Source organism: Cataglyphis hispanica, chromosome 8 (assembly GCF_021464435.1).
Source record: "Cataglyphis hispanica isolate Lineage 1 chromosome 8, ULB_Chis1_1.0, whole genome shotgun sequence".
Taxonomy (NCBI): Eukaryota; Metazoa; Arthropoda; class Insecta; order Hymenoptera; family Formicidae; genus Cataglyphis; species Cataglyphis hispanica.
In genome coordinates this window covers 2,969,979-2,990,779 of record NC_065961.1, presented here as the reverse complement: position 1 = coordinate 2,990,779, position 20,801 = coordinate 2,969,979, and the positions used below count along the sequence as shown (strand labels likewise).

General features: G+C 32.7%; 2 protein-coding genes and 1 non-coding gene across 4 annotated transcripts; 2 read left to right on the top strand and 1 right to left on the bottom strand.

Moving 5' to 3' along the window:
• Nucleotides 1-144: 144 nt before the first annotated feature.
• On the bottom strand, nt 145-8,580 carry LOC126851614 (probable ATP-dependent RNA helicase DDX10). Of its 2 annotated transcripts, XM_050595756.1 has the most exons (14): nt 8,535-8,580; nt 7,843-7,933; nt 3,672-3,791; nt 3,409-3,600; nt 3,064-3,336; nt 2,817-2,938; nt 2,527-2,728; nt 2,302-2,464; nt 1,947-2,130; nt 1,697-1,873; nt 1,344-1,579; nt 1,040-1,230; nt 448-863; nt 145-373 (listed from the first exon to the last, which is right to left on the bottom strand). In XM_050595756.1, exons 3-14 carry the CDS (start codon nt 3,759-3,761, stop codon nt 250-252), a joined length of 2,370 nt encoding a protein of 789 aa, XP_050451713.1. In that variant the 5' UTR covers nt 3,762-3,791; nt 7,843-7,933; nt 8,535-8,580; the 3' UTR covers nt 145-249. The 2 variants fall into 2 exon arrangements, with proteins under 2 accessions (XP_050451713.1, XP_050451714.1); XM_050595757.1 differs by lacking the exons at nt 7,843-7,933; nt 8,535-8,580 and adding an exon at nt 6,417-6,633.
• On the top strand, nt 4,324-16,217 carry LOC126851618 (collagen alpha-1(V) chain-like). The gene is made up of 18 exons (XM_050595769.1): nt 4,324-5,270; nt 6,797-7,003; nt 7,388-7,695; nt 7,860-8,040; nt 8,411-8,920; nt 9,180-9,421; nt 9,932-10,129; nt 10,250-10,717; nt 10,809-10,853; nt 11,024-11,482; nt 11,589-11,750; nt 12,192-12,353; nt 12,507-12,884; nt 13,034-13,303; nt 13,416-14,029; nt 14,247-14,407; nt 14,769-14,953; nt 15,503-16,217. Exons 1-18 carry the CDS (start codon nt 5,129-5,131, stop codon nt 15,866-15,868), a joined length of 5,058 nt encoding a protein of 1,685 aa, XP_050451726.1. The 5' UTR covers nt 4,324-5,128; the 3' UTR covers nt 15,869-16,217.
• Nucleotides 16,218-17,156: 939 nt separating this feature from the next.
• Nucleotides 17,157-17,229, top strand: Trnav-uac (transfer RNA valine (anticodon UAC)). The gene has a single exon. It is a non-coding gene; the product is annotated as a tRNA-Val (tRNA).
• Nucleotides 17,230-20,801: the final 3,572 nt, after the last annotated feature.

Sequence of the window (20,801 nt, the reverse complement as noted above, 5' to 3'; positions counted from 1 at the left end):
AGGCGAAATACTCGTTATCTTGTCATTAAAATAATACGCTCTCATATTTGAGCGAAAAAGATATGGTCATAATTTATCAACAATAACCAGATATTCATATATCGCCTTAGTATAATTTTATCTAGATGAATTAAAATTCTAACACAATGTAAAATTACACTTTATTACTTTAAGATTATATTGTAAAGTGTATATATATGCAGCATAAGAATAAAATGTAAATTTACATGTCTAAAGAAATACTTGAAATTAATTTTGTAATAATTGCAAAGCTAATTCTTCATCGGCCTGTAAATCAATAACATTGGATACTTTCTGCCTTTTCCTTATTTTCTTATTTTCCTCTTGTGTTATCAATTTTCTTTTGGATGGCCTGTAAAACAAAAATCATGAAGATTAAAAGTCTTCGAATTTATTCATGATTTACAAATAATGTGCTCTTTTTACCTGTGAACTAAACTTTCTTTCTTAAATTCATTTTCTTCAAACTCGGTGGCGGACGACGCTTCTTCATCTGTATTTTGTTGCTTGCCATATATTTTGTCTGGATCGGGTAACCACGAAGTATCAGGACCTTCATCAGATTCATTTTCATCAACATCATCATTGCCTACATCTACTTCTTCATTAGATGAAGAAGCATCTTTTTTCTCTTCATCATTTGCTTTCATTTTTTTAGCTTTCAATTTCCTTTTTTCCTCTTTATGCTTTTCTCTAATTTTTTCTCTGAATCTTTTTTTGTCGAACTGATCCTCCTCGCGCAAGATTTGCTTAGCCATTTCAATATTAATACCAGAATCCACTTCATTTTCATATTGTCGAGCTAATGCCGACATTTTCGTTTTGGTAGAATCAATTAATTCCTGAAATATATAAACAAATGTTTTCATTAATATTTTTATTTTTATTTAGAACAGATTATTTCAATTTGAATGCTTTTGGACAATTCTCCTTTAACTTTTATTAATTTCAACATGAATGTGTGTAAATTAATTCTTAATTTCTATGATAATTTTATAAAATTGCACGCAATACTTACTTGTCCCTCATCATCAAATGTAGTCTTCTTATTAGGTATAATGTTCTTTCTAAGAATTTTTTTGGCCAGTGCAACCTTTGTAACGAGTTTTTTTTTATTAGAAACCTTATTATCTTTCTCTGTTATTGGTATATCAACGATATCTATATTTTTCCTTTTTATAGTTAATATGTCATCATCATCGCTATCATCTATAAAAAAAATTACACATGAAGTTAAAGTTAATAAAAACATTTTGTATGCAACAGAAATAATCTTTAGTTTATATAATACAAGTTATTTAGACATTCTTTAATTTTCTTACCAAACTGAAGAGAAACGAGATCTTTCTTTTGAATCTGTTTCTTTTCACTATTTGTAATATCAGAGATATCACTTGTGTCAGAACTGTCTCCGCTATCTTCCTGCTCACTGCCATCTGCTGAGTTGGTTGAATTTTTAATTGGCTCTTCATCTTCTATCTTAACATTGTTATCTGACATTCTTTTTTGTATTCTTTGCAAGAATCGGATTCTTGGAGGAATAGCTAAACCTAACGATCTGTAAAAAATCAATCATGAGAAAATGCTCAACATTTGTGTGTGTGTGTGTGTGTGTGTGTACACATATATACATACATATACATAACAATTCATGTTTGATTTTTTTAATGCTTACTTGGCATATGCATCTGTGTCTAAAGAATGCACATTGAAGATCTCTTTATCTTTCATTAGGAAAATTGATTTGATATATGCTATAAATGCTCTTTGAGCTGTTTCTTTCAATGCTACATCTCGCGCTAATAAAGCTTCAAGTTTACGATGAGGTGACTGCAGTTTGCTTGGATTGATTCTAAATATAAAAATAATGAGTATAATTAGAGACAGCAAAACTTTTTTATATATCCATATGTAATAGATCTTACTTTATCATATTTATTGGTATTTTACGTTGTTTAAGCTTTTCAATTATCGCCTCTTCAGATGGTAATAAAACTAAGAGAGATTCTCCACCGCTTTGAAATCTGGCAGTTCTGCCTGCTCTATGTATGTAAGCATTGACATCTTCTGGACAATCCATTTGGAGTACCCAATTTACAGCAGGAAAGTCTATAAAATAAAGATATGTTATTCAATTTACTGATAATATAAAACTATACAAAATTTTTATTTTATATATGTTTTATACATGTATGTATATTTTGATGTGGCAAAGGATTCCACAATATAGATTAAGTCAATAAAATTAATTTTCTAATTAATGTTTTAAGATTTAGATACCTAATCCACGAGAAGCAATATCAGTGGCAAATAAAACAGCGTATTGCTTCTTGCAAAATGATTCATAAATACTCATTCTTTTCAGTTGATGAAGCGTGCCATAAAGAGCTAGTAAACTGACACCAGGACGTAATCGACAAAATGCTTCGTATATGTATTTTACCTGTAAAATTTAGATAAATTATTTCAACCTGGTAATTAATTATTAATATAAAAAATAATTACCTGTTTACAGCTAGAAAAGAACACAATAATCTTCTGCTTTAGATGATTTCGTATAAAGGACCACAGCATTGCCATTTTATCTTCTAAGGAGCATACAATGTAATTTTGTTGTAAATTTTCCGGTGTGGTATGTGTAGAATATTCATGCACAGACACATATAATGGATCCTTGAGACTCAACCTTGCTAAATCTTTTACAGATCTAATAAAAACGTAAAATATACTTGATGTAACATTCGAAAACAGAATTCTAATTCCATGTAATTATTTTTTAATATATGTATACATACTTTGTCTGAGTAGCAGAAAAGAGCAATGTTTGTCGTTTAGGTGGCAAATTTTCAATAATACAATTCATGGTCCTTTCAAAACCCATATCTAAGCAACGATCTGCTTCATCTAACACTAATATCTACAATTTATCATATCATTATTAATTTTTCTTATAATTAAAAACACCACTTTTAGATAAGTATAAGTCTTAGATTAAGAATGTAAGAATTCCACACTTAATTAAAAAAGATATTATTTAATTACCTGCATATTTACACAATCGAATAATGGGTTCTCGTCCATATGCTGGAGCAAACGTCCCGGTGTACATATAACTATATTGCACTGATTCATACGTTTCTTTTCAAATTTTAAATCCTTTCCTCCTATAATCAGACCAGCCGAAATATCATGGTACCGACCAACTTTTCGTAGTGTCTCGTATATTTGATATGCCAGTTCTCTTGTTGGTGTAATAATTAGCGCGCCTAAACCATCCAATCTTGACCATTGTTTGCAGTATAAAATTTCTAAAACCTACAACAATAACTTATCAATTATATATCATATTGATAATATAGATGTGAAATATATAAATACAATTCATACTGGAATAAGAAAAGCCAATGTCTTGCCGCTGCCAGTCTTTGCGGCTCCCAAAATATCGTTGCCTTGCAAAGCCAAGCCAATGCTTTGCCTTTGGATATCCGTCATATCGACGTAATTATTTTCCGTTAAACCCTTTAGAGTAATCTTCGATAAAGGAAGGTCGTTGAATTTTGTTATTTTAGTAACATCTATCTATAATTAAGTTGCAATTAGTTTTACATTTTTTACACATTGTTACATCTCGTTACATTTTATATACTTACAGTGTTGTACTTGGAGCATAGCTCTTCAATTTTTTTACTCTCCGGTATACGTTTCCTTTTCACATAAGCCTTCACCTTCTTATTTGTCATTTTTATTTTAGTTTTACAATTTTCAACTTTCTAATCATATAACAGTATCAATCACACTATTTTACTTAGTTTTGCGCGAACACATCAGAACACATGGCACGCATAAACACATATTGAACATAAAAAAAGTATTGCTAGAGAGAAATCCGAGATGTCGACACTTTCATGTCTAGTACGGTGGCGCCTTTACATCCATTTACAATATACTTGGGAAGCGTTCCGTTTCACGCATTGAGCGCATACATCGCCTAAAAATCTATAGTTCATGTAACATATATTATAGATTTCCAAGCGATCTATGCGCTCTATGTGTGAAACGGAACGCAACCATAGATAAGATACGAGACAAATAAATCGATTTTAAATTAAAAAAACTTTTTAAAAGTAGAATTATGATTTTTTTAAATTAAATTTGTAGTTAATTAAAAACTTTAATATAAACTGCAAATAATTTTCACTTTTTTTCTTCAAAAAAAAAAAAAAAAAAATGTACAAATATATAATCAAGTGTCTAATGTAATATTAAATCATATACTTCAAAGAAATAATGTCAGATCTAATGTCTGTGTAAAAAAAAGATAAAAATTGTAAAAAAATAAAATTATTTTAATTTATTATAAGAACTGAAATAGAAACAGAAAAGAGAGAGAAAACAAAGGTGAAAGAAAAGAGAGAAAGAACTCAAAGAGATTTTTAGTTCAATCTCTTATCCTAAAAATTAATTTCATGTTAAATTTCTATCAATGTCTTTCCAGTTTCTTTTTTTTTTATTTTGCAAGCCAGCGAAATACTTTCAGTACACTCTGCTTTGAGAGAATAATGAAGCGGGTAACCTGAATAGAGAGATGCATTCTGCGAATGATATGCCGTGTAATGTACGAATCAGTGTCAATAAAAGAGAGACACGAAACTATTATTAAAAAGCATAATGTGTGGAATGCGCGCGCGTCATCTTGTAAGCGACAGTTGCATGTACACACACAGAGTGCTTGCATCGCGGCAGCGGAAAATTAAGCTGAGAGAAAAACAGTCGTAATAATTTGGCGAAGGAAAGAGAAAGTAGAAAATTCACAAAGATATGAGCTGTGTTATATTATCTAAAAAATGGGTAAGATTGGGCTGAAAGAAGAGGAATAAAAGCAACGATTAAGAAGAAAGGAGGAAGCAAGAATAAAGGGGTAGAAAGAGAAACGGGGCCTGGGGCCTCTCCAATGATCGGAAGTAAGCTGATACCGCGTCGGGGATCTGTAATCGCGGACCTGGCGTCGAGAATCTCCAGTGATTCTGATTTACGTGCGATTGTCAGTCTAACGTGCATTCCGGAAATTTAGAAAGATATGTTTTAAAGAGGAGAATAATAAGATATTATGCAGCCAAAAAACTACGCGAGAAGACAATGGAGAGTGTTGCGATCTTCGTGGATCGTGCACCTCGTGTATCTCTTGCTTCCAGGATCGCTTACATTTGGTTTTCAGCCAAAAACAGCGGGTGTGATGATGAGAGATATAGGTAAGCAAAGTTGATATACAGAACGAATAAATCGATATAAAATCTCTTCGATCATCTTAGCGATAACTTCTTTAATCACCTTGAAATCGATCCTCTTTTTCTCTCTCTCTTTCTTCTCCAATAGAAATGTTGAAATATTGATATTCTTTCAGTAGTTGAAGAATTTTTTGCAAATTAAATTTTATATTTATAATATTAATATTTTATGATGCGGTAAAATATATTTTACTGCAAAATAATATGCATATTTTAGTCTGATGTTTCTGTAATGCAAGAAGCCCTGAGTTATACTCTTCATTTACTTTTAAACATTTAAAAAAATTAATTTTTTATTATCTTATTTTATATAAATCATGAAAATAAGATAAATAGTTCTAGAGGTATTTTCAAAATAGAAAATTTTCTAATATATAAGAAAGAAATATTATAGTAAAAATATAAATAATATTAGAAAATTTATAATAATAAAAATAAATTAGAGTAAATTTCTGTATATGTTCAAATATTATAAGATATAAATTAGACAATAATTTCAGTTAAATAAATTCTAAAAGTAAGAACTATTATTCATATTCAGTATTTCATTAATAATACATCTTGTTATTAAATTGTCTATTATATTTAAAAAATTCATTATTGTTTATATATAATTCCAAAATAATAAATAACATTGTTTTAATATTTATTTTATGTTTATATGAATTATTTAATTTATTTTTATATTGTAAACAATGAAAAAACTTTGTTTTTTTATAATTTTATATTAGCACTTGCATAATCCACAATTTAATTAAATAATTTCCAAATAACATGATTATATACAAGGAAAAATTGAATAAAAAGATTATGTAAAGAAGAAAAATCTCGAGACAATATTAAAATGTCATTTTAAAAAGTTTTTTAAATATTATAAAAACTATGAAAAAATTATCGTCTAACAGTTATTGCAAGAGGGGAAAAGAATAATATATATATTCTTGTTCTTTATATATATATTATATATATATATATATATATATATATATATATATATATGATTGAAAAGCTCTACTTTCTTCTAGATAATGTGTTCATTGTCGGTAGATGCGTTTTTAACTGATCTCTATTGCGTTAATTAAGATGCGTATGTGCGGCATACAAAGTTACATGTTGCAGTCGAGTTGGAATCTTCTTAAATTGATCCGGACGGTCGCCCCAATGACTTGAATTATGGTTGGCGGGCCATGGGTTACTAGGTTTTTAGTTGTTCGTTGTGCCTATTGTGTTTATTAACACCATTTCTATCCTCCAATATTAGTTGCCCGATTGCGGGATCGAGAAGATAAATACGATTTTGAATAATTGAAAAAGTTCATATATGTTTCTGTGGAAAAAAAATCTTTTACTGATGTCTAAATTAAATTCAAAAATAATTTGTATCTTATAAAAAATAGGAAAAGTCAGATCTTTTTTCTTTCTCTTCTTATTTTTCCCTTTTTTTTTTAAACAATCTTGGCGCCATAAGTTTAGCCGCAATTTTATTTCAGCAAGGGATGTAGCGGATCTAATTGAAGCAACAGGGATGCATGAGCAACTTTACGGAGTAACGACGACACAAAATCGTTGCAGAGATGATGGCACGGTCGCGTACGACATTACGGAAACCGCGATCTTGATGGTTCATACTAATACGCTATTTTCATCCGGCATACCGCAGGATTTTTCCATTTTGGTCGTCGCAAAGCCAAAAGCTAGTGAGTCTAAGTCTGTAGATAATTGTATAATTAGATGTATTTTTATATCGATATTTTTGTTTTAATCAAGGCGTATTCAATTATATCAATATTGTTAATTATAACTTAACCAAAAGTTAATATAAAATTATTTAAAGTTCTTATTTATAAAAGAGATAATAATTTAAAGAATTTGAAATATTTATTTAAAAAATTAGAAAAAACAAATTCAGTATATAATAGATTATTGTTTCAATTATCTGTTTTTGCAAATCTAATTATCTTTGATAGCTTGGAAAAATATTTTTGAGTTTCGAAATTATTATGCAGTTATTATATGAAAATTGTACAAAAATGATCATTTTTATTATGTAAAGAGAATTTGTTTCAAATTGTTGACTATAGATTACACGATGCCAATACTCTTTACTATCTACGGCGATATCGGCGAAGAACAGCTGGTTCTTTCATTGGGGCGCAATATCAGCCTTCTCTACAATACAAATGAGGAGGAAAAAAACGATGCAATTTCCTTCAACATCGATATTTCCGATGGGGAATGGCATCGGTTAGGAATTAGCATTAAGGGTGACGCCGTTACTATTATTCTCGATTGTGATAGACATATCACGAAGAAACTGCAAAGGAATCTCGATAAAACAATCACTGGCATTTTCATGATAGGGCAACAGCTTAATGGTGGTTTATATCTGGTGAGAAAAAAATTCGATGATAATACTATAAAATAAAATATTGTTTTTCATAGAGAATTAATTTTTTATAAAATTTTCCTTCTGAAAAGAGAAAATTGTAATCGTAAAACGGTAAAAATTAAAATTGCGATATTATTATATACATACATTTTACATTCTTTTAGGGAAGTCTCGAAATGTTGAAGATTGCTCCAAATCCAGATGCTGCTTATGAGATATGCACGATATTTGCGCCAGACTGTAAACATCAATTAAAAAGCAAGTTGAATTATAATGCATCATCGAGTGGGAATGAAGATGATGATGAAAAAGGGAACGAGAGAGATTCGGACAAAGATGATACGGATCAAATTAGTACATTGAAATCAACTATTAATATTTCCGTAAGAATAAATATTAAACAAAAAAATTAATATTTTTAAAGAGTATTATAAATGAAAAAGATTTATGATAATTTTACACACAAGATAAAGACAAGGATAAACTATAATTATACATTATTTATATTTATATAACACATGCACATATGCACATACAGAATGTGTGTCCTATTTTATATCTCGGTAAAATATCTGTAGAAAATCTAACAATGTCAAGAAAAAAATTTTAGACAAGATATGATTATCAGCTTTAAAATCGATAATTTTAAGATATTACATTATGTATTTATAAGATTAATGATAAAACTTTGTTCTTTATGGATACTAATGTTGAATGTTTCAGACATCGTACGAAGAGGAAACGATGACAATTGCAAATATGTATGAGTCGGAATCAAATAATCAACAGTATTATGGCGAATCAACAATTGATCCTTACAACAAAGAATATATACGTACTTTTTCAATGCATCCTGATAAAATGTATTATAATGCTCGAGGTCCTCCAGGTCCTCGTGGATTTCCAGGACCGCCAGGGATACCTGGATCTCCAGGCAAGAAAGGCGAACCCGGTAGAGATGGATTGGCTGGATTGCCAGGTACAGTTGGTCCACCGGGTAACGTTTTTGTAATACCCTTGTTAAATCAACAGGGTAACGAAAAAGGACCGGACTCCCAAATAGAACTGATAAAACAGATATTATCGCAACACATGCTTGCAATGAGAGGTATAGAGGGCCCGGTGGGACTTACGGGCATCCCAGGACCGGATGGACCGCCTGGACTTCAAGGTGAAAAAGGAGAACTCGGTGACATTGGTGAGCCTGGGCCTAGAGGGGAGAGAGGTATGAAATAGCAATTTTGGTGTAATTTTTATAAAAAATTCGCGAATCAAACGTGCTTGATAAAAATTTATTCTATAAAGTTATCAATTTCTAATTTTTACTATCAAGAGACTAGAGAAAATTTTTTTAAATTTATTCTATTTTTTCGATTTATTTAAAGTCTTGATTTTTATAATTAAAAAATCAAACTTGTAAAATAAATTTCTTGCTATTTTCTTCAAGCTGTTTATTTTTCATTAATATAAAAGCAACTTTGTAGGAAGTCCCGGTAATCCTGGCAGAGAAGGCAGGAGGGGTCGTCCTGGCAGAGATGGTGAGCGCGGTCTTACTGGACCTCCGGGAATGAAGGGCGAACAAGGACTGATAGGATTACCAGGCTTACCGGGTGATAAGGGTGAACGGGGACTTTCAGGGATACCCGGAGAACCGGGTCTACCGGGTCACGAAGGGATGCAGGGCGAGGACGGTCCTCCTGGTCTACCGGGCCTACCTGGTGAATTGGTAAAGTTGTTATAAAAATTATTATTATGATATATATATATATATATATATATATATATATATATATATATTCAAGAATTTAAAAAAAAATATCGAAAAATAATAATGTTTAAAAAATGTAAGGTGCGTCAATATTAACATAGCACTTTAATAACTTCAAAATTATCAGAAAAAAATGTGTAAATATCTTATTCTATTATATTTAAGACACATAAACCTTTTATAAGTAAAAACTTAAAATGATTTAAATCTCGCTAAAAAATAAAATATGATGATATAATATGATAAAATAACAGAAAAATAACAACGAGATTACAAGTTCCCCGTAGAACCACACAATTTTTGTAAACATTATTTTGCATACATGTTTTAAATGTTATTTGTACAATTATATTAAGTTAGTGATTTATTCTATCATATATATAATATATTTATATTTATAAATAATTTGTAGAAAATAAATCTGTGAAGGATAAAAACAAAATTATTATAAGATGTTTACTTGTGCAGGGTCCGAGAGGATTTATTGGACCAAGAGGTTTCCCTGGTTTACCAGGTAATCCCGGTATTCCTGGAAACGAAGGGCCGTCGGGCTCAAAAGGCAATGTTGGACCGCCCGGTCCACCTGGTGCACCTGGTCAACCAGGATCTGTAGGTGCTGTGGGACCATCTGGACCTCAAGGTCTACCAGGACCGATTGGTTTAGTCGTAAGTTAGTGTATTTATGTTTTTTAACAGTAAAATATATGTGTGAGAAATGCAATATTTTATTTGAAAAAAATAATAAAAATGAATTTGATACTTTAAATATACAAATTTTATCAAAAGGGTCCACAAGGAAAGCCTGGAATTCCTGGTCTTCCGGGTGCTGACGGATCTCCTGGTCTTCCGGGCAATCCTGGAATTCCTGGGATGAAAGGCGAACAAGGTCCGCCGGGACCCCAAGGATCAGTAGGCTTTCCGGGTGTGCGGGGTGTGAAGGGCGATGAAGGATGGCGAGGTCCGCCGGGTGAACATGGCGAGAAAGGTGAGAGGGGATTAGAAGGTGAGAAAGGCGATGCTGGTATGAAAGGAGAGCCTGGAGCAACAGGACCGCAAGGAATTCCAGGCCTTGAAGGATTGGAAGGGCCAAAAGGATTTGAGGGGCCTCGAGGTGAAACTGGTCCTGCTGGTCCGCCCGGAGAGAAGGGGAAATTAGGTATACCTGGATATGTTGGATATCCAGGAAATATTGGAGAAAAGGGTGATAAAGGACAAATCGGAGCGCAAGGTTCTAGCGGCGATAAAGGAGAAAGAGTAATTTTTAAAAATTCTTAAATATGAAATTTGTATATAGTAGTTTGATTTTCATAAAATATTATTTGTTCTTATCTTTTTTTTCTCTCAGGGAAGCAATGGAATGCAGGGAGAACGTGGCGAAACAGGGCCAAGGGTAAATTATTGTTATAACAAAATATTTTATCAGATATTTTTGCACAAAGCGATGCAAACATAGTAAAAAATATTACTAATTAATGTAAAATATTTTACATATAATATTGATAGTTTACCTCAAATTCGTTATATTAAATAACTTTAGTTATTTTGTATAATATGACATAGGGTTTCAGAGGAACACGTGGAAGAAGAGGCGCAGAAGGATTACCAGGACCAAAGGGCGATACTGGTCAGCCAGGATCTTCTGGTATGCCAGGCGAGATTGGCCCTCCCGGTGTTGAAGGTCCACGTGGGTTCATGGGACCACCTGGTTCACCAGGCCTCGACGGGAAAGATGGTGTACCAGGACCACCTGGCGAACGTGGTCCAATTGGAGAATCTGGGCTTGCAGGACTTCCAGGAACTCCTGGTATTATCGGTCCTCAAGGACCAGTTGGAGAACCTGGTCAACCGGGCGAACCTGGAGCACCTGGCAGTCCGGGGATTCCGGGAGAAATTGGTCCGCCAGGTGAACAAGGAAAAGAAGGACCGTCGGGACCACCAGGTTTGACAGGAACTAAAGGTCCGCCAGGTCCTAGTGGATTACCAGGATTTCCGGGCGAAAGAGGATTGAACGGTCTGCCTGTTAGTATTAAAAATAATGTTTACGAGATCCTAACAAAAGTTTTATATATTGAATTTTAATATATGATATATTATTTAATTATTGTATTAATTACACATTTTTAAGGGAATGCCTGGTTTGAAAGGCGAAATGGGGCCTGTCGGAGCATTTGGTCCACCCGGTGATAAGGGTGCTCAGGGTGATCCTGGTAAAGACGGTGTACCAGGTCCAGAAGGAAAACAAGGACCTAAAGGAAAGAGAGGCCTTATTGGACTTAAAGGCGAAAAGGTAAAATATTTTAAATTACAATTTGCAACCGAGAGTTTAAAATAAAACTTTTTATAATTTTAATGTATGTCACATATTCTATTATATATATATATCTTAATACATATTTTGTACATATATATATTTTAATTCTTTAATATATATTTTCTGCATATGTATATTGCATGATATATAAAATTACAGATAAAATTCTATCTCAAATTTTGCAAAAATTTAAGATTTTCTAAAAAAGCTTTATTATATAAAGCACAGAAAAAATAATATAATTTATATTCTTTTTTGTTAAAGATTTTTTATGTTTAGAATTTTTTAAGATACAAAATATATACATTTATAAAACTAAAATAATGCTAATGATAATACTATTATACTACTATATATAATAAATAAAAAAGATAGTCAATAAAGTACAACTATAAATATTTTCTATCTACGATTCAGGGTGACCCTGGGTTATCTGGGCCTATAGGTCGCGATGGTTTACCAGGTCCACGAGGGTTACCTGGTTCATCAGGACCAGTAGGACCTCCGGGTGAGGATGGTGACAAAGGAAACGTAGGTCCACCCGGTGAAAAAGGATTCAAAGGATCTCAGGGCGAAATGGTAAGTATAATTAACCTTCAAACAGTTTCAGTTGTCAAGTTAAAAATTATAATTTTAACAATACGTGTGTATCAAGATCATTGAGAAAGGATATACTAATGCAAAAGTAATTTAAAAAGACAATTTTTTAAATGTTGCAAATAAAACATACAGGGACTTCTGGGTCCACAAGGAATACAAGGACCACGTGGTGAACCTGGTTTAATTGGTTCGCCTGGAGAGAAAGGACCACCCGGTGAAATTGGGCAGCGAGGATCAAAAGGTGAGATTGGTCCAGTCGGAGCAATAGGACCAGCCGGGCCTTTAGGACCGCAAGGTTTACCGGGTCCGCCAGGTGTAAAAGGCGAAGTTGGAGATTCTGGAGCAATAGGTCCTATAGGGCCACCAGGTACTCCAGGAGAACGGGGTTTGAAAGGACCAAAAGGCCTTAAAGGTGCAGAAGGACCACCAGGCTTAGAAGGTCGTCAAGGAGAAAAAGGAGACAGTGGAATAGCAGGACCTCCTGGAAAACCAGGAGCGGAGGGCAAACAGGTAAGATAAATTATATGTATTTATAAAATTAGTGAAAATATATACTTTGCGTTTCATTATTTATATAATTATTTATGCATATCAACTTTTTGAAATATAATATTTAACTATAATTATATATTCAAATATTTTACTCTTTGATATTTAAGGGAGAAAGAGGTCCTCCAGGAGCAAAAGGAGAAGAAGGCAAGGAAGGAATTGTCGGATCTCCTGGACCACGAGGATTAATTGGCTTTGATGGACCAAAAGGTGAAATTGGATTACCTGGTTTTCCCGGTCCACCAGGAGAACCTGGTTTTATGGGCGCGAAGGGTGAACCTGGAAAAGATGGTGAGGATGGACAGGCAGGCGATCCAGGCGCACCAGGTGAAGCTGGACCATCCGGCAAGGAAGGATTACCAGGTCTTCCTGGAAAACCAGTATGAGAATTTTAATTTTTCGTTTAGCACAAAATAAAAAGTTATTTTTCAAAAATAATAATTAAATATTATTTACATATAATTATTTATTTATAATTATTGCTGATTATAGGGTCCGGAAGGGCCGGCAGGTCAACAAGGTAACCCAGGTTTACCAGGAGATAAAGGAGATATGGGTCCGATCGGAGCACCGGGACCTCAAGGACTTATCGGAGTACAAGGACCATCTGGCCTGCCCGGTTTGCCAGGAGAAAGAGGTTTGCCAGGAGCGGCCGGCGAAAATGGTCCTCCTGGAATGCCGGGCGCCGTCGGTGCCCCTGGGATGGTTGGACCAGTTGGTCCAAATGGCCCGAAAGGTGACAAAGGTCGAAGAGGCCTTAAAGGACATCGAGGAGAACTAGGACGCGTTGGTATTAAGGGCGAACAAGGAGAGATGGGAGAAAAAGGCGAACGAGGATTGCCTGGATTAGAAGGTCCCAAAGGAAATCTCGGAGCTGCGGGTTTAATTGGTCCTAAAGGGGAACAAGGGGTTCCCGGTTTGCCAGGACCGCCAGGATGGCCCGGGCCCAAAGGAAACGCGGGGAATGATGGAAAACAAGGTATCCCAGGTCCACCAGGTCCACCAGGCCCACCAGGACCACCTAGCCCACCGATGGAACCCTTCAGCTTTGATGGAGTGATATTACCTCAATCAGTTAGAAAGAAACGCGATGCTTCAGAAAATATGTAAGAATCTTATACTATTCTATTTATTCAATCTAGAATTTAAATTTGTCGCAAACGTCAACAAAAATCTCATTCACTTATAAAATAGTGTATATTGTGTGTGGGATTTTATTTTATATTATTTTTATAATTAGATTTGACAAAAAATTTTTACTTAGCAGATTTAGATTCTAAAATTGCAGATATTTGTTGTCAATTATTTTTGCTTTATATTTAGAGATGAAAAGGAAGATTTGGATACGAAATACTTAGACATATACAGATCTATTTCCAACATACGACAAGAATTGGATCGAAGGTATAGACCAACTGGTACCAGAAATAATCCAGTAAGAACATGCAAGGATTTGTTTTATGGACATCCCCATTTCAAGGACGGTACGATCATTTTCCTTATTTCATTTTTAAATTAGATGCCAATTAACTTTCTATGTAAATTTGTAAATGATATTAATTGATCATTTCTTTTTCTCATTATTAAATTTGTTAAATTCTTACATGTATCATAAATTTCGTTCAGTTTTTAATATAAAATCTTTATTATATAAATATATATTAAATATGTATATAATATAATTTAAGAAAATTTAAAAATTTTATAAGATGTTTATTTCGTTATATTAATTTATATGCAAAGCTCTATTTTTTATATTTTATTATTAATTATAACTATTTTTATGAAAGCTAAAAAAATTATTAAATATTTGTTGAAGATTAAAAACTTTATGTTATCAAATAGATTGGTATTGGATCGATCCAAATCTAGGCATGCCTGATGACGCTATCTATGTATATTGTAACATTACGAATATGGGCGAGACTTGCGTATTTCCCGATATTCATAGTAGTCACATGCCAAATATACCATGGAAGAAGGAGAACAACAAAATTGACTGGTACTCGCGTTTACGCGGTGGATTCAGAGTAAGATTGACAGAATTCTCATTTATTAGTCCGTGATTAATTGTTTCTACGTTCTTCCTAAAATTTTTTGACAATGAAATTCATATATAAATAAAAAGAATAATACATCTTCTAGTACACTTCTGTATAATTATCTCTCTTTCGCATTAATTCTTGTATGATACTTGAAAATTATCGTCAAAATTACATAAAAAATATTACATCGTAATTCATCTGAAGATATCATATGTATATTTTAATATTTCAGAGAAAATATAAAAATTTTGTTATTGTACATAAATAGTATTTTTATATTTATTATACACATAAAAATTTTGAATTGTAATTCATGAATGAGATATCACTTTTTAAAAATTGAAAGTTGAAAAAAGAAACATAGTAAATTTAAAAACATAATTAAATTCATCGAGTATAAAAAGGTATTTTCTAAAACAAATTTTTAAATAAATTTTATTCATTAACATTTCTTAAATCAAAAAATTCAAAATTTTTACATAAATAAATATATAAATACATAGATAAATGAATAATAAATAATGTTTTTTCTAGATAACATACGAGACGATCGGAGTAGTACAAATGAATGTCCTGCGTTTGCTCAGTCAAGAGGCGTATCAAAACTTTACGTATACATGCGTTAACAGTGTCGCCTGGTACAACAGCGAGGATCCGACTCATAGTTACAACCTTTCGCTGCGATTACTCGGCGACAACGAGGACGAATTCTCGTACAACGTTATTAAACCTCAGATAATCACAGACGGCTGCAAGAATCGAAATAATAAGACCGAAACCGTGTTCTTAATTCATACCAGGAAGCCACAGCAATTGCCACTAGTTGACTTTTTCCCGATCGATTACGGATCATCACGGCAGGCCTTTGGTTTCGCGATCGGGCCGGTATGTTTCAAGTAATCACAGTAGTGAACTGATTGTGTTTTAATCTTTTTTTACAGTTATTATCTTTTTTGGTATATAAATAAGTACAGAAATATGTTGCGCATATACAATAATTATCTTTTAATTATCAGATAATTATCATTTAATAATTCTTTTCACGTACACACATTTCGTATTTTATAAAAATCTTTTATTTTATTGTAATTTTTTGTCTTGTGTTTTAGAAAAACTGTTGATTTATACATATTTTAATGTCATTATAATAAAAGTCACATTAGGATTTTAATTTTTGTGAAATTCTGAAGAATATTTTACTATATTTTATAAGTTTTTGCTCTGTATATATTTATATCACAAAGTTAAAAAAAAGTTAACTGTTTTTTTTATGTTTTATTTTGTAAAACAAACATATATATATTATAATATATTGTAATATTAGCACAAAAAAGATATAAAATGTGAGAACATAAGTTTCTGAAATTGTTAATTGATTTAGAGCATAAAGTTTGATATACATTTAGTAAGTAAATCATATCATATGTATTTGTAACAATTATAAATTTCATAGCAAATTTCATATGTAATAAGTTTTTACTACTTTTTGTACAATACGAGCCGATTTTTAATATTTTTATAAATAAATAATATATTAATTTTTATAAATGACATATTTAATATATTTCTAAATAAAACACGGCGTATTACTTATTTATTTGTCATTTTATTTGCTTTGAATATATATATATATATATATTATTGAAGTAATTTTGAAAGGTAGAGAGAGAAACATAGAAATAAAAGAAAAGGTCTTTGGAATCCGAAAAAGATCCTGCATATAATTTAACAGTTACATATAGCAGATTCGCCTTTCGAAATACACTATCGTCCAGAGGAAGATGCTTAAATGATCCGAACACGATATGCTCTCTCTCTTTCTCTCTCCATTATCCGATAGTCTACAAAATCCCTGGGCAACCATTTCACCGGTCCGCACAACCATCGCCTAACTTTTGGAATAAATTGTCAAACACCTAGAAACAGTCGCATGCGTACATGCAGCTACGAGACACCCGGTATACGTTTCGCGCTGGCTCCACATGTACTTTGCACATGTGCTATCGCCGACGACTCGCGGTATTTAATTAATGATTTGATGTATTTTAAAAATACACTTTACTAGGCTTTGATTTTAAAATATATTGCACTAGATAAAAATTTTAATATATTTAAGTATACTTTAAAAATAAATCTATTATTGATCTCAGAACTATTCTACTAAAATCTAAGAAGACAACTATCATAAGGTTCCGTGGTGTAGCGGTTATCACGTCTGCTTTACACGCAGAAGGTCGCCAGTTCGATCCCGGCCGGAACCACTTTTTTTTTACTTTTCCTTAATATTTTGTTCACCTTGTAATGCATAATATTCATCTTGTTAAATTCATGTCAATTCAATTAAATAACAACAGATTATTGTAAAAATTTGACATCTCATAGCTATCTTATAATATGTAATAATATTCGAGCACACCGAAATAGATATAGAAGATTGTCTTTAACAATTCTCGAGGAATTGGGCGTTTATCGCATTTTTCTAATTCTTATTTAATTTATTTTTAAAAAATCCAGTTTAATTAAAAAAATAAAAAGAAACAAATATATCACACACAATATATAATTTTTTCAAGTGTTAAAATCTCTAGAAATTAAATAAAGAATTAAACGCGAGAAAATCGAGCGTTATTCTATATACGAAGTGCTGCTGGTCGATGTCGCTATTTACTCTCAACGAGAGGGCGAGAGTATGAAAAGATCCGAGCGAAAGATATAAGGTGGATCGAAGGAATCTGCGAGAATAGCGAGATATGCGTGGGCGAACCGTGAGAAACCGCAGGTGACACCTTGTCATGGCGGTCGGCGGTTCGCACTTCGGACTCACACTTCGTTCTTTTTTTGGTGACAAGACAATTGAAGTAACGGTGCAGGGCCGCTTTTAGCGTAAAATTGAGAGTAAAAAGCTCGTTCAACACTTGAAATTTCGTGAATATATTTAATATACACTGCGTAAATTGTGTGTGTATATATTATTTGTTTAAAAACTTTATAATAAAGTATGTTACATTTATACAAAAGAGATTATTAATCTAATAATAATAAAATTTAAAAGAGGTTCAGAAATTTTATTGATTCTCTAATGCATTTTTTTTTTTTTAGAGATACATCATAAAAATCGAATAAAAATTTAAGTCTTTATAATCAAAGTATCTATAGAAAAAATATGTATATATGTTGAAAAATAGAAAAAGATTTTTTAAATGTCTAGCTCTCCTTTCTCTCAACAAATACAAAAGCTTCGCTGATAAAATGGTCTGTTGGAACAAACGCCCGTCCCTGTGCATTGAGCGTCTTCCAGCACGGTAGGAGGGAGATAAAAGGTTTCCTTGTTTAACAAAATATCGTCTCCAAGCCATTAGCCCGACCCGTTACCACTTCAGCGCGATTTTCTGCTCCCGCTGCCGCGTCGAGGAGGCACTCGAGGATCTGCGAGAATCCTGCGAGCTATCAAAGGCAGACCTGTCTATCTCCACCCTCCGGGACAACATCAATGTGAAATGGGAGAGTTCCGTGGTTCGCTGTACTCGATAGTGTCACTGTTAATTCGAACTTTAATTTCCGTCAAAAGGCTCACCATTATTTTTTATATTCTTTTAATTTATATTTAATTTGGAAAACGCTGAGATAAATTGCTTAAAAGTTTATCCGTATTATTAATTAATAAATTTCATAAATAATTGTGTTAAAGATTAAAAATTTAATTTTCGAAAAGCTTTCTAAAATTTATATAAAAATTCTTTTAATAATCTTTGAAATCTGTAAAGTCTTTTAAAAAAGAAGTAAAAAATGCCAAGTACATGCCAAATACATGAAAAAAAAAATTAAAATTGTGTATTTTAATATCAAATTTAATTACTGAAATATTTTTAATACTTATTGTTAAAGTTGTATAAGAGCTTCTTAATTTTAGAAGAAATAGAGATATTGTATTCAAATTTAATATTTATAAATATCTATCATTCAATTCAGAGGATCCAACGTCTTATATATAAATTCCGTCGAGATATATTAATTATTACACAAATCATTAATTAATTAAAATATTAATTAATTCATATGATTATCAATATTTAATTATATACTTATATAAAAGTCTATTTCGCAAATCTTTTAGACTTTAAAGTTAAGAAATTTTTTTCACAGTCGTATGTTTGCTTCAGTTTTTGAAAAGGAATTCTAGACGTCGTGCATAAACTATCTAATGGATGAAACAACGGCCTAATCGTAATCGCATATATGTATTCTGGAGATGGCGATCATTGATTTCCAGGGAAATAATAAATGAAATATTCAGGGGCACCGTATGTCATTACGCTTGTCTTGCGTAACCGTAACGTCGCAGAGCCGTGAGAAACGGCCAGATGTTACAGTCACTTCTAGTTTGCGGTAACAGAAATTGTACATATTCCAACGAGGTCTGTCGCACATCTTCGTTTAAGGATCAATCTTTGCTTAAGTCGATCTATGATCTGAATTAGTCTAAAAATTGTGTAGCGTAATTATTAACGGAGGAAGAGCGAATAATGCGCGTGTCAGATGTCAATTGAAAAATATGTATAACGCGTGCTTCGGGATTTCTTTTAATAATTTGCAAGCAATTTCCTGGCAAGAGTTTAGTTTCAGTTTGCATGTTTAATTTTACAAATATCGTTATAAGTATGTAGTAATATATTTATCTATATATGCGTGTATATGGATGTGTACGTGAATTGCACAAGTGAAATTAAAAAATTTTATATAAAATTTGTATAAAATTTTTTAAATTTCTAAAAATAGAGATTTTTTATACAATAGTTATATAAATACACATATACACACACATAACTCGTCCATTCATTTTTCTTTCTTGTTTTTTTCTTTTTTTTTTCTTTTTCTTTACGATTGTTTTTTCCCATTTATATATGTATATTACTAAATGTTGAAATAAGAGTTTAAACTTTAAAGCATAAAATAAATGTTTCTTCTATTTTTTTCTCTTTCTTCTTTTTTTATCTTTCTTTCTCATATTTCTCAAGTAGTTTGCGCTCGATAACGCCGTTCGACCCCGGCGGTTCTTCGCGATTAGTCGGAGAGAGTCACGCGAGTTGACTTTCGCGCTCCGCTCGCGCGATGTCTGGCGACGCCGTGAGGGAGAGATAGAGGAAGCCCCTCAACCCTTGGTTGAGGGGTTGCGCTCGTTCAACCCCTGTGAGAATCGTGGCCCCGCCTGTCGGCCAATCGTCGTCGCTTGGTCGACATCTCGCGCACGTGCTCTCGTGTCAAGGAATAGAACGCGTGTCCGCCCAGTCGCGAACCCGGGGGGATGATTATCCTCGCGGTTGAAACCCTTTTGTCCCCCTTTCCTCCCTCCCTCCTTACCAACCCTTACGCAACCACCTCGCTTGCCTGCGGTAGCGGTCCGATTGCTGCAACGGACAAAAATTACCGAGTTATAGATCACGCGTGTCCCGCGCACGTACGCGAGTTTGACGTTTCACTTCGTCGCGAGAAAAAGCGATCGTTCCGCGAGGTGATTAAAAAATATCTGTGCGTGATCGGGAATCGAGATCGGGGATGTGTCTGTGATAATTGAACAGAAAGATATACATCTTGCGCATAGTTCGGCGCGCCTTTGTGAATTGTTGCTCTGATCTTGTCTGATCTTTTTTTCGGGGGGCTTTTCCTGCTAATCATGGCGAATCTGATCATGTATATCAAAGCAAACTCATTCTAATTTAGGTAACAGGAAAATTCTATGCGACTGATCTAGTTGTTTTCTATATCAACCTTTATTAAGATAGTTGCTTCATTAAAGAGTTTTTAAAAATGAGAATGTTTTGACAAATCCACGTTT

Coding starts and splice junctions, on each gene's coding strand:
- LOC126851614 (XM_050595756.1), bottom strand. CDS start 3,761: ATGACAAATAAGAAGGTGAAGGCTTATGTGAAAAGGAAACGTATACCG. Junction 2,729..2,816: donor TTTTCTGCTACTCAGACAAA/GTATGTATACAT, acceptor CGTTTTTATTAG/ATCTGTAAAAGATTTAGCAA. Junction 864..1,039: donor CATTTGATGATGAGGGACAA/GTAAGTATTGCG, acceptor TATATATTTCAG/GAATTAATTGATTCTACCAA.
- LOC126851618 (XM_050595769.1), top strand. CDS start 5,129: ATGCAGCCAAAAAACTACGCGAGAAGACAATGGAGAGTGTTGCGATCT. Junction 14,408..14,768: donor ACATCCCCATTTCAAGGACG/GTACGATCATTT, acceptor GTTATCAAATAG/ATTGGTATTGGATCGATCCA. Junction 14,954..15,502: donor GTTTACGCGGTGGATTCAGA/GTAAGATTGACA, acceptor TGTTTTTTCTAG/ATAACATACGAGACGATCGG.